At 43.8% G+C, this 13,378-nt stretch overlaps 2 protein-coding genes across 2 annotated transcripts in view; both read left to right on the top strand.

Annotated features, from left to right (window-relative positions):
• The window catches only part of TM9SF3 (transmembrane 9 superfamily member 3), a gene marked incomplete at both ends in the record, with an annotated part of 77,077 nt that extends 75,231 nt beyond the window's left edge, over positions 1 to 1,846 (top strand). The window contains one exon of the mRNA XM_080693597.1: positions 1,779 to 1,846. Within this exon, the coding sequence (XP_080549723.1) occupies positions 1,779 to 1,846 (68 nt within the window). The remainder of the gene's footprint in view (positions 1 to 1,778) is intronic.
• Positions 1,847 to 11,270: 9,424 nt separating this feature from the next.
• Positions 11,271 to 13,378, top strand: part of TLL2 (tolloid like 2) — a gene marked incomplete at its 5' end in the record, with an annotated part of 130,478 nt that continues 128,370 nt past the window's right edge. The window contains one exon of the mRNA XM_080693686.1: positions 11,271 to 11,454. Within this exon, the coding sequence (XP_080549812.1) occupies positions 11,271 to 11,454 (184 nt within the window). The remainder of the gene's footprint in view (positions 11,455 to 13,378) is intronic.

The following is a 13,378-nucleotide window of genomic DNA, read 5'->3' as shown; positions in this document are numbered from 1 at the left end:
TATATGTTTTAATTTTATTATTCCTTTTGTATTTATTAACTGGGATATTTCTATAAGGAGTACTTTCCTTTCATCAGCCCATTGATAACTTTGAGGTACCGTTCACTTAGGAAAAGGAGGCTACATGGTTTGTTTCTTTCCTTTCATTCACCAGTTAGATGAATAAAAGTTGATTCAAAAGTGACCAGTAGCCAGGTGTGGTGGCACATGCTTGTAATCCCTGCACTTGGGAGGCGGAGACAGGATGATCACGCGGGTTCGAAGCCAGCCGTACTGGCTTAAGAGACCCTGTTTCTAAATAATAATATAAAAATAGGTCTGGGAGTGTAGCCTGGAGGTAGAAGGGCTTCCAGGAACCCCAGTACCACCAAAAAAAAAAAAAAAAGTGACCAGTAATGCAGGTGTGTGTGTGTGTGTGTGTGTGTGTGTGTGTGTGTGTGTGTGTGTGTGTACACACATGCGCATGCACACCGTAAACTCATGGAAGATTTAGAAATAGTGGGCTAAGTGTTAAATTCCTAAAACCAAAGGAGAATTTTGTCTGACAGTTCAGTGACCAATGATCTTATTCTAGATAGCCCCGGGTATTTGTAGTGAGGAACTATCCTGTCCACTCTTCACTCATGCACCAAATACTTACTGAGTACCTTTTCATGTGCCAGGTACTCTTTTTAGACAGAGGAATAAACAATTCATTAGTGACAGACACATATTGCTGCTTTCTGGAGTTTTGAGCCTTGATTGAGGCTCATAATTCAAAAGTAACATCACAGAGCTCCTAATGTACTTACCTATCCATTCCCTCAAATACATCATCCTTTCTACCAGACACACAACTTTTAATAACTTAAACACATAAAAGATGTCAGAAAGTGCCTCTTCTCTAGCTGCAGTAGCCATTGGGCCCTGGTCCTCTCTCTGAGAGTGCCCCTCATCACTTCTTACTGACTTGCCTGTAAGGTTTTAGGAACGTGTTTTGATATTGCTCAAATGACTTAGAAAATAATATACTTAAATAAGGTATGTTTTTTCATTTAACAAATTTTTTTCATTATAAAGCTTTTGTGTGTGTGGTGGTACTGGGGTTCCTGGAAGCCCTTCTACTTCCGGGCTACACTCCCAGACCTTTTTTTTTAAAAAAAAAAATATATTTTTATTTGGAAACAGGGTCTCTTAGGCCAGCGCCGCTGGCTTCGAGAAACCTGTGCGATCCTCCTGTCTCCGCCTCCCAAGCACAAGCGTGCGCCACCATGCCTATCTCAAACTATTCTTTTTTTAAAGACTGTTTTGTTTTCCTTTTTTTTTTTTTTTTCTTTTTTTCTGCAGTACTGGGGATTTAACCTAGGGGCATCCTACTTCTGAGCTATACCTCTATCCCTATTTTTTTTTTTACTCTTTATTTTGAAACAGGGTCTCACTAAGTTGTGGAAGGCCTCACTAAATAGCTGAGGCTGTCTGTGAACCTGGGATCCTCCTGTCTTAACCTCCCAAGTACTAGAATTACAAGCATGTGCCACCATGTCCTGCTAAGAGACTGCATTTTAATTTCATAGTTACTGATTGTATAAGTTATAATTACTCTTTGATCTGAAGCAGATACTATAGTAGATTGCAAAGCAAATGATACAACTTAATAAGTTAAAAGGAATGAATGCTAACAGAATGACATTATTTTGGAGGGAAAAAACACAACTTTCCAGAACAGACAGCATTTTGTGTTTGTAAATGATGGATACTGAGCTACATGTATTTCAAAACATCATATTTTATTTTTACAGGAGCAATTGGTTACATGGGAACAAGTGCCTTTGTCCGAAAAATCTATACTAATGTGAAAATTGACTAGAGACCCAAGAAAACTTGAACCTTCGGATCAGTTTCTCTTTCATAGGGTGGAACTTGCACAGGAAAAAAAAAAAAAAAGGAAGGAAGAAAAAAGAAGAAGAAAGAAAAAAAGCGCAAGAAGAGATTTGGGCTTAACTCTGGGTACTTTGTGGGTCTCTTTTTCATGGATGGCTTAAAGTAACATCTATTTCCATTGATCCTAGGTTCTTACTGACTGCTTTCTCCAACTGTTCACAGCAAATGCTTGGATTTTATGCAGTAGGCGTTACTACAGTACATGGCTAATCTTCCCAAAAACTAGCTCATTAAAGATGAAATAGACCAGCTCTCTTCAGTGAAGAGGACAAATAGTTTATTTAAAGCATTTGTTCCAATAAAATAAATAGAGAGAAACTTGGATGATAAAATTATACGGATAGAAATCTTCCTGGCACTTAGTGTTTCTACATTACTGAAAAATGATGTTCCAGAAAGATGACTTTTTTTCTCTTATTTTTACTGCCATCGTTGATCTATTGTGGGACATTTTTATATATTAAATCTAGGTTCTTTTTTTTACCTGTTTTAGGTGTTTTCTTTTTTTCCAAGTCAGCTGCATCCTTTTTTTTCTTTAAAGAGAATTTAAAAGATATTAAATTCTGCATGTAATATATCTGTCATCTTAGTTGGACCAGCTTCCCATGTATTTATCTTAAAATTACCCAGTTACATCTTAATTCCATCCAAAGAAGGTACAGTCTGAAGATAGGGGTGTACTCTACAATGCAACTTACTGTACAGTTAGAAAGCAAAGTGTTAAATGGAGAAGATATTTGTTTTTATTAAACATTTTGAGATTTAGATAAACTACATTTTAACTGAATGTGATTATCTTTTTCCCCCCAAATTACTTTTACATCTTTTTTGGGGTTTGAATGAAGGCTTTACATAAGAAATTATTAAAAACAAGGGGGTGGGTAATAAATGTATATAACATTAAATAATGTAATGTAGGTGTAGATTCCCAGATGCATTTGGATGTACAGATTGACTACGGAGTACTTTTTTCTGATGATGATTGGTGTAGAAATGTGTGGATTTGGGTGGCTTTTTACATCTTGCCTACCATTGCATGAAACATTGGGGTTTCTTCAAAATGTGTGTGTCATACTTCTTTGGGGAGGTTTTTTTTTTGTTTTTTGTTTTTTTTTCCTGTTTCTTTTCTGAGACTCCTATAGGAGCTAAATTTGTAATTTAGAAACATTTACTTTTGTTAATCCTGTCTGGGACACTTAAGTAACATCTAAAGTATTACTGCTTTAGAATGTTCAAATAAAATTTCCTGACCAAATTGTTTTGTGGAAATACATGTGTTTGCAATTTGACGATATCTATTCAAAAGGCATTATTACTGAGTGCTGGTTATTTTTTAATATGTTATAAAATATGCCTTTCAGATAGAGGACCCACACTTTAGAGTCCCCACTTTCCTACATCTAGATTATACCATACAATCCTGAAGTGAATGACAAACCCTTTGAATGAAATTGTGGCACAAAATCTGTTCATTTTGTTGTACTTTGTAAAGTGGGATGGGATATAAATGGTTGGCTTACTATTGGGTGAACAGATAAAGGTTACAGTTTTCTAAGAGAAGTGGATTTAGTTTTGAATACATTTTTCTGGAACTATCTATAATGTGGAGTTTTCCTAGAACCATTGAATTTCTAAGTTTGCTATGCAAATGACCACCTAAAATAATACTGTATATTGGTATTTTTAGAGAGACTCAAATCAGCTGCATTAAACTTAAATGTGACACTCATGCCATTAATAATTACATTAGATATTTTCATTACAAACTTTGTATAAAGCGATGGACTCCATATCCTGTATTGTGGCATATTAGGCCTATACTAGTAAAGTTTGATTTCTTACCACTTAAGTGTGGTTGATGTGAACAAACAGAAGTGTGATCAGAAGCTGTAGGTAGATCTTTCCCAAGCCAGAATGTGAGAGGAAGTATGTTCCACTGGCTTCTCTACTTCCTCTTTCTTCTTACCTGCCTTTATGATCTTATAAGAAACAAAAAGTCAATATTTAACTGCTTTTATCCTGGAACTTTTTAACATAAGAGTGTAAATTGGAGAGAAAACTATTTGTCTTAACCAAATGCATTTTATCATAATTTGAATCTTGCAAGTAAGATTTGGGGTCTTTTTGTTTTAGAATTTTTGTTTAAGAATGTGGTTTAGCTGCTTTCTGATGCACTGCCTCTTTCTAGTAAGTTGAGCTGTATTTAAAGCTCTTTGGAATCTGAAAAATAATTTTCTGATTTTCATATACATTAAGAACATTAAAACTAATATAAATCACCTTGAAAATAATTTAGAAAAGGATTTGTATTGGTCTTTGGTTTCACAGAAGGGATAAATAAATATCTTGAAGATGTAGTTCACAATGGTTAAGTTCCCTGGCTCTGGGTTGTAAAAGAGAATATTATTTAAGTTAATTGAAGAGTAAGGTTTTTCTATTCCATATCTTTCAATTGCCAACATTATTTGCTCAACCATCAACTGACTTTGAATGCTATAAAAAATTAAGGATAAACTTTGTGTATCTTTAGCATGCTTCTCTTGAAATTAATGACATAAGTGGTCGACATGGTTATACATATATCCTAGTCCAAAAGTAGGATAAAGTAGAACTGTGATGGCTGGAGGGATGGTCGAGCATTCTTTAGCAAATCATGTTGAGCTACTAGATTATACTGGGCTTACCCATAAATCAAACCCCATAGTCTTAGAATTCATTATATTGTGGTGATCTCAACCTAGTGGATGGTATGCTTGGGTGTTTTCCACTGAGAGTGGTTAGACCTCTTTATAAAGGTGGTTTGCTGCAAATTCCAAAGCCACTTTATTTAGGGTTTATCCACAAATTGTATTCATTTTGATAAAGCTTTTGTTTTTTAAATGTTTACTAACCACCATATGCCAAATGTCTCACAAATAAATGTTATTTTAAAACTTTCTGAGTTTTTACAAATGTTAAAAAGTGAATAATCGTATTTACAATGTAATTTGTTCAGGAAAAGCTATTTGCCGAAGGGCTTTTGTATACGAACCCTAGGTGGGAAAGGCATACTTGTAAAAACCTATACACTGCAGCTCCATCTGGGCTTTATGTTTAGATTTCCGTGTGTCATTGTGCTTCATTCTCTTGACTCACTTGAACATACAACAAGTAGGAGTAGTGATATATGTTTTATATCTTCAGTAAAGTTCTGTAGTTAGGAAGCTATGTTTTAGCAATTAAGATGTTAAAGAAGTAGGGATTTAGGAAGATTGTTTTGAAGTGAATACAGAAAGAGGCTAGAATTACAGATAGGGTAGATCAGAAAGTTAACATATACGTGTAGAAATTTTGGAAGACTTAAATTCTGTATGAGGAATAACTAGTTTCCTATGGCATTTCCCAAAAGGTACATGATTTGATATTCTTATTGGAGCTATAGGTAGAAATACACAAAAACAAAAATAATACCAAGATCTTATTTCACTGTTAGGGAATGGCAGCCGAGAAACTATTGTGAAAGCCACTTATAATGAAGTATTGATGAACTAGGCGTGTAATAGTTGACCAAACATAGTGTGTGTTTATGCCAGTTCATCAATTTAGGTCATTTGAAAGTTATGAACATTACTAAGTAAGAACTTAAGGCAAGGAAGAAAAAAATAAGGAATTTGAAGGACAAGAAAGCATTCTTGGAAAAGCAGTCCCACTTGGGCTTTTCATCTGTATTAAACGTGAGCCTATAAATCCCCACAGAGCACGGACAATCTACAGAATTGGAAAGAAACAGTCAACTGCCCGATGATCACTTCCATTTTGTATGCACCCTTGGTTTGTGTAGGCCATATTCCAACTGGCTTTTTAGTAATAGAAATCCAGTATATAATGTATCAAGTACAACTGAGGTTCTAATCTAGTCTGTTAATTTATCTGAAGTTGGATTTTTAAAAAGTAATAAAAAGTTAAATGTACTTACCTTGGATGCTTTATTTCATTCCTTTTTGAAACAGGTGAACAAAGTGTAAGGGAGATCTGACTTACTGGCATGGGTGTGAAAAGATTACTAGTAGCTTTCTACAGCTAAAAAAGCAATTGTCCAGGGCCAGATTGTATGTAGGTAATTTTGGCACTGAGGGCCATACAGCATCTGTTGTAGCACAAATCAGCCATGGTAGAGTATATAAACTAGTGAATATGGCCATGTTCTAATGAAAGATTCAAAATGTAGGATGTAATTCACCACACACACATGCACCCAGTTTATATTTTGGAGAAAAATATAATGTACAGAAAAGGTGAAAAAATGGTACAGTAAGGTTTGTCCTTTTTTTTTTTTTTGCGGGTTTGGGGATGGAACCCAGGGGCATTTGACCTCCGAGCTACACCTCCTGCCCTACTTTTTATTCTTTATTTTGAAACCGGGTCTCACTGAGTTGCAGGGGGCCTCACTAAGTAGCTGAGGCTGTCCGTGAACCGCGATCCTCTGGGTCTCGGCCTCCCGAATGCTGGGATTACAAGCGTGCGCTACCACGCCCAGCTAGGTTTGTCCTTTTTAAATGATCTTTTATTACCATTCACTTTACTTTAGATACAAGCTTTGAATCCTATATTTGACCCCTCCTCACACGTACACAAACACCTATCCTGTCTCTTTATTGACGTATTACCACTGTCTCCTTACAGTGGTGATGTATTACCGCTGTCTACTACTTATCTATGGGGGGGATGCTGGGGATTGAACCCAAGGGCATTCTACCTCTGAGCCACACCCCCAGCCCTGTTTTTTATTCTTTATTTTGAAACAGAGTCTCACTGAATTACAAATGACCTCACTAAGTGGCTGAGGCTGGCCACAAACCTTGATCCGCCTATCTCAGCCTCCCAGATGCTGGGATTATAAGAGTGCGCCACCATGTCCGGCTTCTTACTACTTTTTTAAAGTAGTTTCACGTGTACCTTCTCAACCATCCTGTGAAGCTGGTAAAAATAGATGAATTAAGGCAGCTGAAGGAGCTCTTGATATTAGTCCAAAAGTTATAAAGAATGGGATCGTGTTGACTTGGTTGCTGTAACTAAAATGGAGGGATCACCTCTTCAGCCGGGGAGCAGATGGTGCTTGTAAAGTCACACTGAATATCAGTGCTCTATACAAATGAAGGGGGTTATTGTGCTACAGTGAAATTTGTGATTTCTTCAGGGCTATTTGTACTTTTTTTTCCATCTCCATTTTTAACTATTTTTGTGTTTCCTTTGTGTGTATAGGGTGGGGGTGGAGGGTACTTGGATTGAACAATGCAGGGTCATTCTACCTCTAGGCAATACCCACACTTTAGAAATAGGGTCTCGCTAAGCTACAGTGTGCTGGCCTTGAACCTGCGATCCCATCTCTAGTCTCAGAAGTACTGGGATTACTTACTGGTGTGTGCCACAGTGCCGTTGTGTGTGTGTGATACTGGAGGTGGAATCCAGAGGCTTTTTACCTCCCAAGCTATACTCCAGACCTATTTTGGTGGTACTGGGGTTCCTGGAAGCCCTTCTACCTCTGGGATATACTCCCACAGGCCACACTCCCAGGCCTATTTTTTTTACCTTTTTATGTGGAAACAGGGTCTCTTAAGCCAGAAAGGCTGGCTCCGAACCAGCGTGATCCTCCTGTCTCTGCCTCCCAAGCGCGGGGATTACAAGCATGTGCCACCACGCCCGGCCCCAGACCTATTTTTTATATTTTTATTTGGAAACAGGGTCTCTTAAACCAGGGCAGCTGGCTTCAAACTGCGTGATCCTCCTATCTCCGCCTCCCAAGCATGGGGATTACAAGCGTGCGCCATCACGCCCGGCTCCAGACCTATTTTATATGGAAACATGTCTCACTAGGTTGCTGAGAGCCTCACTAAGTAGCTAAGCTGGCTTCGAACCTGCACGATCCTCCTGTCTCAACCTCCCAAGCATGGGGATTACAAGCGTGTGCCACCATGCCTGGCATAGTGCTTGGCTTTTAAAAACTGATTCTTAAGATTCTAATCAACCTTTTGGTTCTTTTCTCGTAATTTTACTACCTGCCTCAGTCAACACCTGAGCTGGGCAATTCTTAACTAAGAAGAAGGTTTGTTAGTACACAATTGGATTGGTTCTGATCTCTTCAGTGGATACATTTTGTCTGGTTGGAAAACTAAAGGTTAAAAAAGAGCCTGTTATGTAGTCATCTTTTCCATTTCAGAGAATTATTAAACTGCATTTAAAATTTAACATTAGAAAAAGAGGGAATAGGCCTACATGTAGAAATTTCAATGAGTCTACAAACCATTTAAAGAATTTTGTATAATTCTTTTATTTTTATTTATTTTTATTATTTATTATTGGTGGTGGTGGTGGTGGTGGTGTTTGGTACTGGGGAATGAACCCAGAGGTATTCTGCTTTGGAGCTATACCCCCAGCCCTATTTTATTTTATTCTTTTATTTTGAAACAGTCTCACTAAGTTGCTGAGGCTGGCTATTAGTATAATTCATTGTAACTGGTCAGTTTTACAGTTACTCATGGTGCATTTTGAGCCATTAAGATTACAGGACTTAATCATGAGGGCCAGTGAAGGGAAGAGAGAACTATAGAGAGTAGTGTTCTGGGGTGAAGTTGGTCCCAGAGGTCTGCCACAGTTAGAGGCCAGGGTAGGGCAGATGTGCTGGGGAGGGAAGTGTCCTTGGTGTGGTTGCTGGTGTGAGGATGCAGGATCTATGGCTGTTGGTATCCCAGGCAGACATGGTGGTAGGAAACAGCAAGGCCTGGTGGGATGTCCGTGGGTGTTTACTCCAGCGAGAGTGGAGCATAGGTGGTGGTGGCCAGAGCGAGTGCTGGAGAGATGAAAGGAAGGCCTGGTATGCCCTCTTGGAGAGTCAGGAGAAAGGCTTTAGATCTGTGGAGGGTTTTAAGCAGCTGCTGAAAAGTGTACCAATATTAAATATTTTAATTATCTTCTCCAAAGAAAGCCAAGTACCTTCTCACTGGTCAGCTTTGTAAAGTAAGGGATGAGCCAGTAGAGAAGAGTCCCCTTTATTCTGGAGGTTCTCCCTGAGTGGGAGGAGACTCTGATGATGTGTAGTGGTGTGGATAGGGAAAAGGAGGAGGTGGCCTAGGTGGGAGGGTTAGGATCGCTCAGTAGACTTGAAGGGGTCTGAGCCAGCTGCAAAGAATCTAAGGGTATAAATGGAACAAACTGGACAGGGCACCTCTAGCCAAGGAAAGAAAATCCAAGAATAATTAGGAATGTAAAGTGGAACTAAGTCGAGTAGCTTCAGATCATAGAAGCTTTTATTCTAAATTTCCCAGTTTTTTCATGGATTTAAAAGATATATTTTAAAGATTATTTGAACCTACATTAGTGTTTACTATAAAAGTGGTAAGTGAAATCAGGAGCTACAGAACTGCTGAGAAAAATATTGACCATCTCTGCTCATGTATTCCTGTTTAACCTAATAATCCAAATATTTTGTTGCTATTTGTTGGTTGGTGGGCAGAATAGCATCCCAGCCTTTCTGATATAAAACTGTAAGCTTGTTCACCCAGGAGCACGAGTCTGCCACATTTGGACAAAGGATTTTGATGAAAAGACCTGGCAGCTACTTACCAGGTGGGGTTTAGAGGCAATAAAAGCTCACTGCCTCAACGCATGCACACGAGGTGGCCTCTAATGTCTATTTTTCAGAGGAACTCCCTGTTAATGAGGAGGCCAGTTGGCTGTTTGCCGAGTGCCATCTGGAGAACTGCAAGTGTCACAGAAGTTTGTTAGGCTTTTTAGATGTTGGCTTTGTGGACTTGTCTTACTGACAGGTGGTGACCTTCACGGGGGTGAACGCAGAGCACTATGGCGTTGGGTTTGACTCCTTCCCACATTCAGGCAGAAATGCCATTCGACCTCCTCCTATCCCTATTGCCTGTTGAGTGGCCACTTGGCCTTCCCTGCCATTTGGTGGTGTCCCCCTTCCAGCTGACCAGTTCCCAAGCAGATCTTGTCCAACCTGTCTCTAGCTTACATGTGCCCATGTGAAGAAAACTCAGATACACGAGAGGCAACTGCACATCTCTGTTACGAGCAAGGACCACGTGTCTTGTTTCTCCCTTCCAGCGGTTAACTTAACCTTTCCCAGTCCGAAGGAATGGTTATCCTATTTTAATAGATGAGATGGGTGACCATAAGAAATTCAGAGGCCAGTGTCAAGCCCAGCTCTGGGTCTCCTGTTAACTATTTTGTCACACGTGGCTGTAAAACCATGTGAAACCCTAAAAGTTCAATCCATTTTTCTACTGGAAAAGAAAATTCTGCTGGGTGTGATGCAAAAAATCTGCACACACGCACATTGATGTTCATGATTAGGGCAATTTTGCTTGTGTAAAAAGATCTTTGAATGAATTTCAAATAGCTTTGATTATTCTCCTAAATTATCTGGGCATATGTTTTTCACTGGCAAAAAAAAAAAAAAACACCCTAAGATTTCAGGAATTGGTCATTTTTATTCCATCAAGTTAATGGTGAGGACTTATTCAATAAAACATGCCTATAATTTAACATAAAAAGCTCGTCCAGCTACTCATTTGTCTATCTTTTTGCCCAAGGGAAGCATCTTAGACTGCTTGACTAAAGGTTAGGGGCACATAGAGGGGAACGCTGTCATCTTAAAATGTTCTTCATTGATGCCACCAGCCACTACATTATTTGGGTGGGTGCCGCATCCAGAACCATTCATAGTTAAGAGGAGATGTGGGAAGAAGTCAGAAAATCCTTAATTTTTTCCCCCTGCCCTGAGAGAGATTCGAGAGACATTCTCTGTAGAGAAGCGGTCTGCCCAAAGCTGACAGTCTGCGCAAGTTGACAGGGATGCGGACCACCTGGTCCTGATTCTGCCTCCATCCACGTGTGTGCATCCTGGAGTTGTAAAGTGAGTTTCGAGAATAAAACGAGGTGGGAAGCCCAGGCTCGGGCTTCAGGAGCAGGGGAGGCCGAAGCCCGAGGCGGCGCCTGTCCAGATGCGCCTTCAGCCGGGTGGTCGCTCGCTCGGCGGCCCGGCCTCGCCCTGGGCATCTCACCTCTCTCGCTTCCTCCGAAGTTGCGAGGTGCCGGGAGGAGGAGGGGCCTCGCCGCGGGCGCCCGGCTGATTGGCTGTCCGGGGCCCTGGGCGAGGGCCGCGCGGTCCAGCCCTGGTGGAGAGGGAGGAGCGGCCACTGCTCCCACCGCCGCCGCCGCCGCCGCAGCCCGGGCCGCCGGGCACTCGCTGGAGGGCGGCGGGGTGCACGCTCGGGCTCCGCGCAGCCATGCCCCGCAGCCGCGCGTAGCCGCCCAGCCCGGCCCCCGACCCCCGACCCTCGCCCACCCGAGACACCATGCCCGGGGCGACTGCGCTCGGGGCCCCGGTGCCGCTGCTGCCGCCGCCGCTGCTGCTGCTGCTGCTGTGGCCGCTGCCCCGCGGCGCCCGGGGGCTCGGGGAGCCGGACGTCGCCCCCCACTCTTCGGCTCCGGAGGGCGCGGAGCAGCAGCTGGAGCTTTACCACGACCCGTGCAAAGCCGGTAGGTGCCGCCGCCTCCGGGCAAGTCCGGCAGAAGTTTGCCTTTGAAATGCAAATGAGTGGTGGGCGAGCCGGAGCTGCGGTCCAAGGGGCGGGTCTCCCTCCCCTCCGCGGAGGTGCCCGCGGCTCCCCGGGGAAACAATCCCACCGAGGCACGGCTGACACGCCACCCGGAGCCCGGGGCGCCCGGGTCCCGGCGCGGAGCGTTCCCAGGGTGAGGCGGGGCGGGGACCCGGGGCTCCTGTCAGCCCCGTGGTCAGCCCGGTGGTCAGCACAGTGATCAGCCCGGTGGTCAGCACAGTGGTCAGCCCCGTGGCCAGCCCGGTGGTCAGCTTGGTGGTTAGCCCGCTGGTCAGCACAGTGGTCAGCTCGATGATCAGCCAGGTGTTAAGCACAGTGGCCAGCCCCATGGTCATACCCGTGGTCAGCACGGTGGTCAGCACGGCCGCCGCCGGGCGCGCTGGACCGGAGCGGAGGAGCCGGGCTGGGCGCGGCGCTCCCGGGCTCTGATGGAGTGGCTGGCTCCGATTTCACCGCATTTGTAAGTTTCGCTCAAAGTTTCCCAAGATCTTTTGGGAAGAAAGATTTTAATAAGAAAGACAGAAACGCTTCACAGCAGGCAGAAGGAAAGGGTCGCCCAGGCTGAACGCGCAGGACTCTAGCTGCGGCACACTCCCCTGTCCTCCTCTGCGTCGTCTGGGCCCTGGGGTCGCCCTCCGCGGATGGAGATGGAAGACGGCAGGTGTTCTAATCCGGTCAGGAAAGGGAGACGCACACGGAGACACGCCCAGCTACCAACCCGCCGAGGGCCCCAGTGGAGGGGCTTCCGAGGGGGATCCCTGCGGCGTCAGCCCCAAAGGGACCACGCTCGGGTTCCAGAGAGCTGACCGAGACTTCCCTGCTGGAGCAGAGGGGTGCACTCCTCTCCTGGAGATCTGGACACCAAGGACAGCCGCTCCTGGCTTAGGCCCGGACGGTGGGTGGGGTTTACCTCTGAGCCTGGTCCGGCCTGTGTCTTAGCGGCCAGCAGAGGTGAGCAGAGAGAGGCAGAGCGCGGCCCCCACTCTTAGAGGGGCAGGGTGCTTCTTCCAGGCGCGGTGGCCCGCCAGGTCTGTGCCCCCGTGCCTTGGGGACCGCCACCAGCCTAGGTTTCCTCATCTCCACATTGGGGAGTAAATAGAAGGGCTCAGATGATTTATGCGAACATTCTCTGCCAGAAGAATAAGGATGATGATATTGTAGGTATTTTTAATGTTAGTGTAGTGCCTGAGGTGTAGGCTGGGTCAAAACTGGAGGATGTCAGAAAGAAGTTCCCTAGAGGCTGGAGGACCCAGAGAATTTGTGAGACCCGAGAATCCAATGAAGATTGAAAATCAAACCTGGCATGAGGAGCCTGGTTTTACCACAGGGATGATTCCTGCAAAATGTCCACCTATTGCCATTTCTCTTAGGGCTTTTGAGTTGGAAAGGTGGTAGAAGAGTTGGCTCCTGGGTCATTCAAGAGGATATCAGAGGGTAGCACTCCCCAATGGAGGTTTCCCTGGTGGCCTGGCCCTGGGCAGGGAGGCTGGGAGGAGGGGATGGGAGTGGCCTGGCCACTGGCTGCACCTGTCAGGTCCTGAGCTCTGTCAATAGGAGTTGGTGTCTCTGAGAGGCAGCTGGTGTGGAGAAGAAATCAGTCTGCTCAGGAATGGACTGAGCACCTTCCAGTATATTGGGTGTTGAACTGGGTACTGCACATCCCGGAGTAAAAGAGACCCAGGTCTGGGTCTGCGAGAGCTTCCCAGCCTGGCCTCGACCTTGCAGGATAGCCCCAAGGCAGGCTTGCCTGGTGGAGCCTCCTTTTTTTCCTGTAGTTTTGGAAAGGATCCTGGATAATCAGAGGCTTGCATGCCCCATGACTCTTTGCAGACAAGACAGGGCAG

The sequence above is a fragment of the Muscardinus avellanarius genome (genome assembly GCF_963383645.1).
Source record: "Muscardinus avellanarius genome assembly, chromosome: 4".
In the NCBI taxonomy this organism is placed as follows: Eukaryota; Metazoa; Chordata; class Mammalia; order Rodentia; family Gliridae; genus Muscardinus; species Muscardinus avellanarius.
The sequence above is the reverse complement of the archived record's forward strand: the minus strand, read 5'-3'. Positions and strand labels throughout refer to the sequence as shown.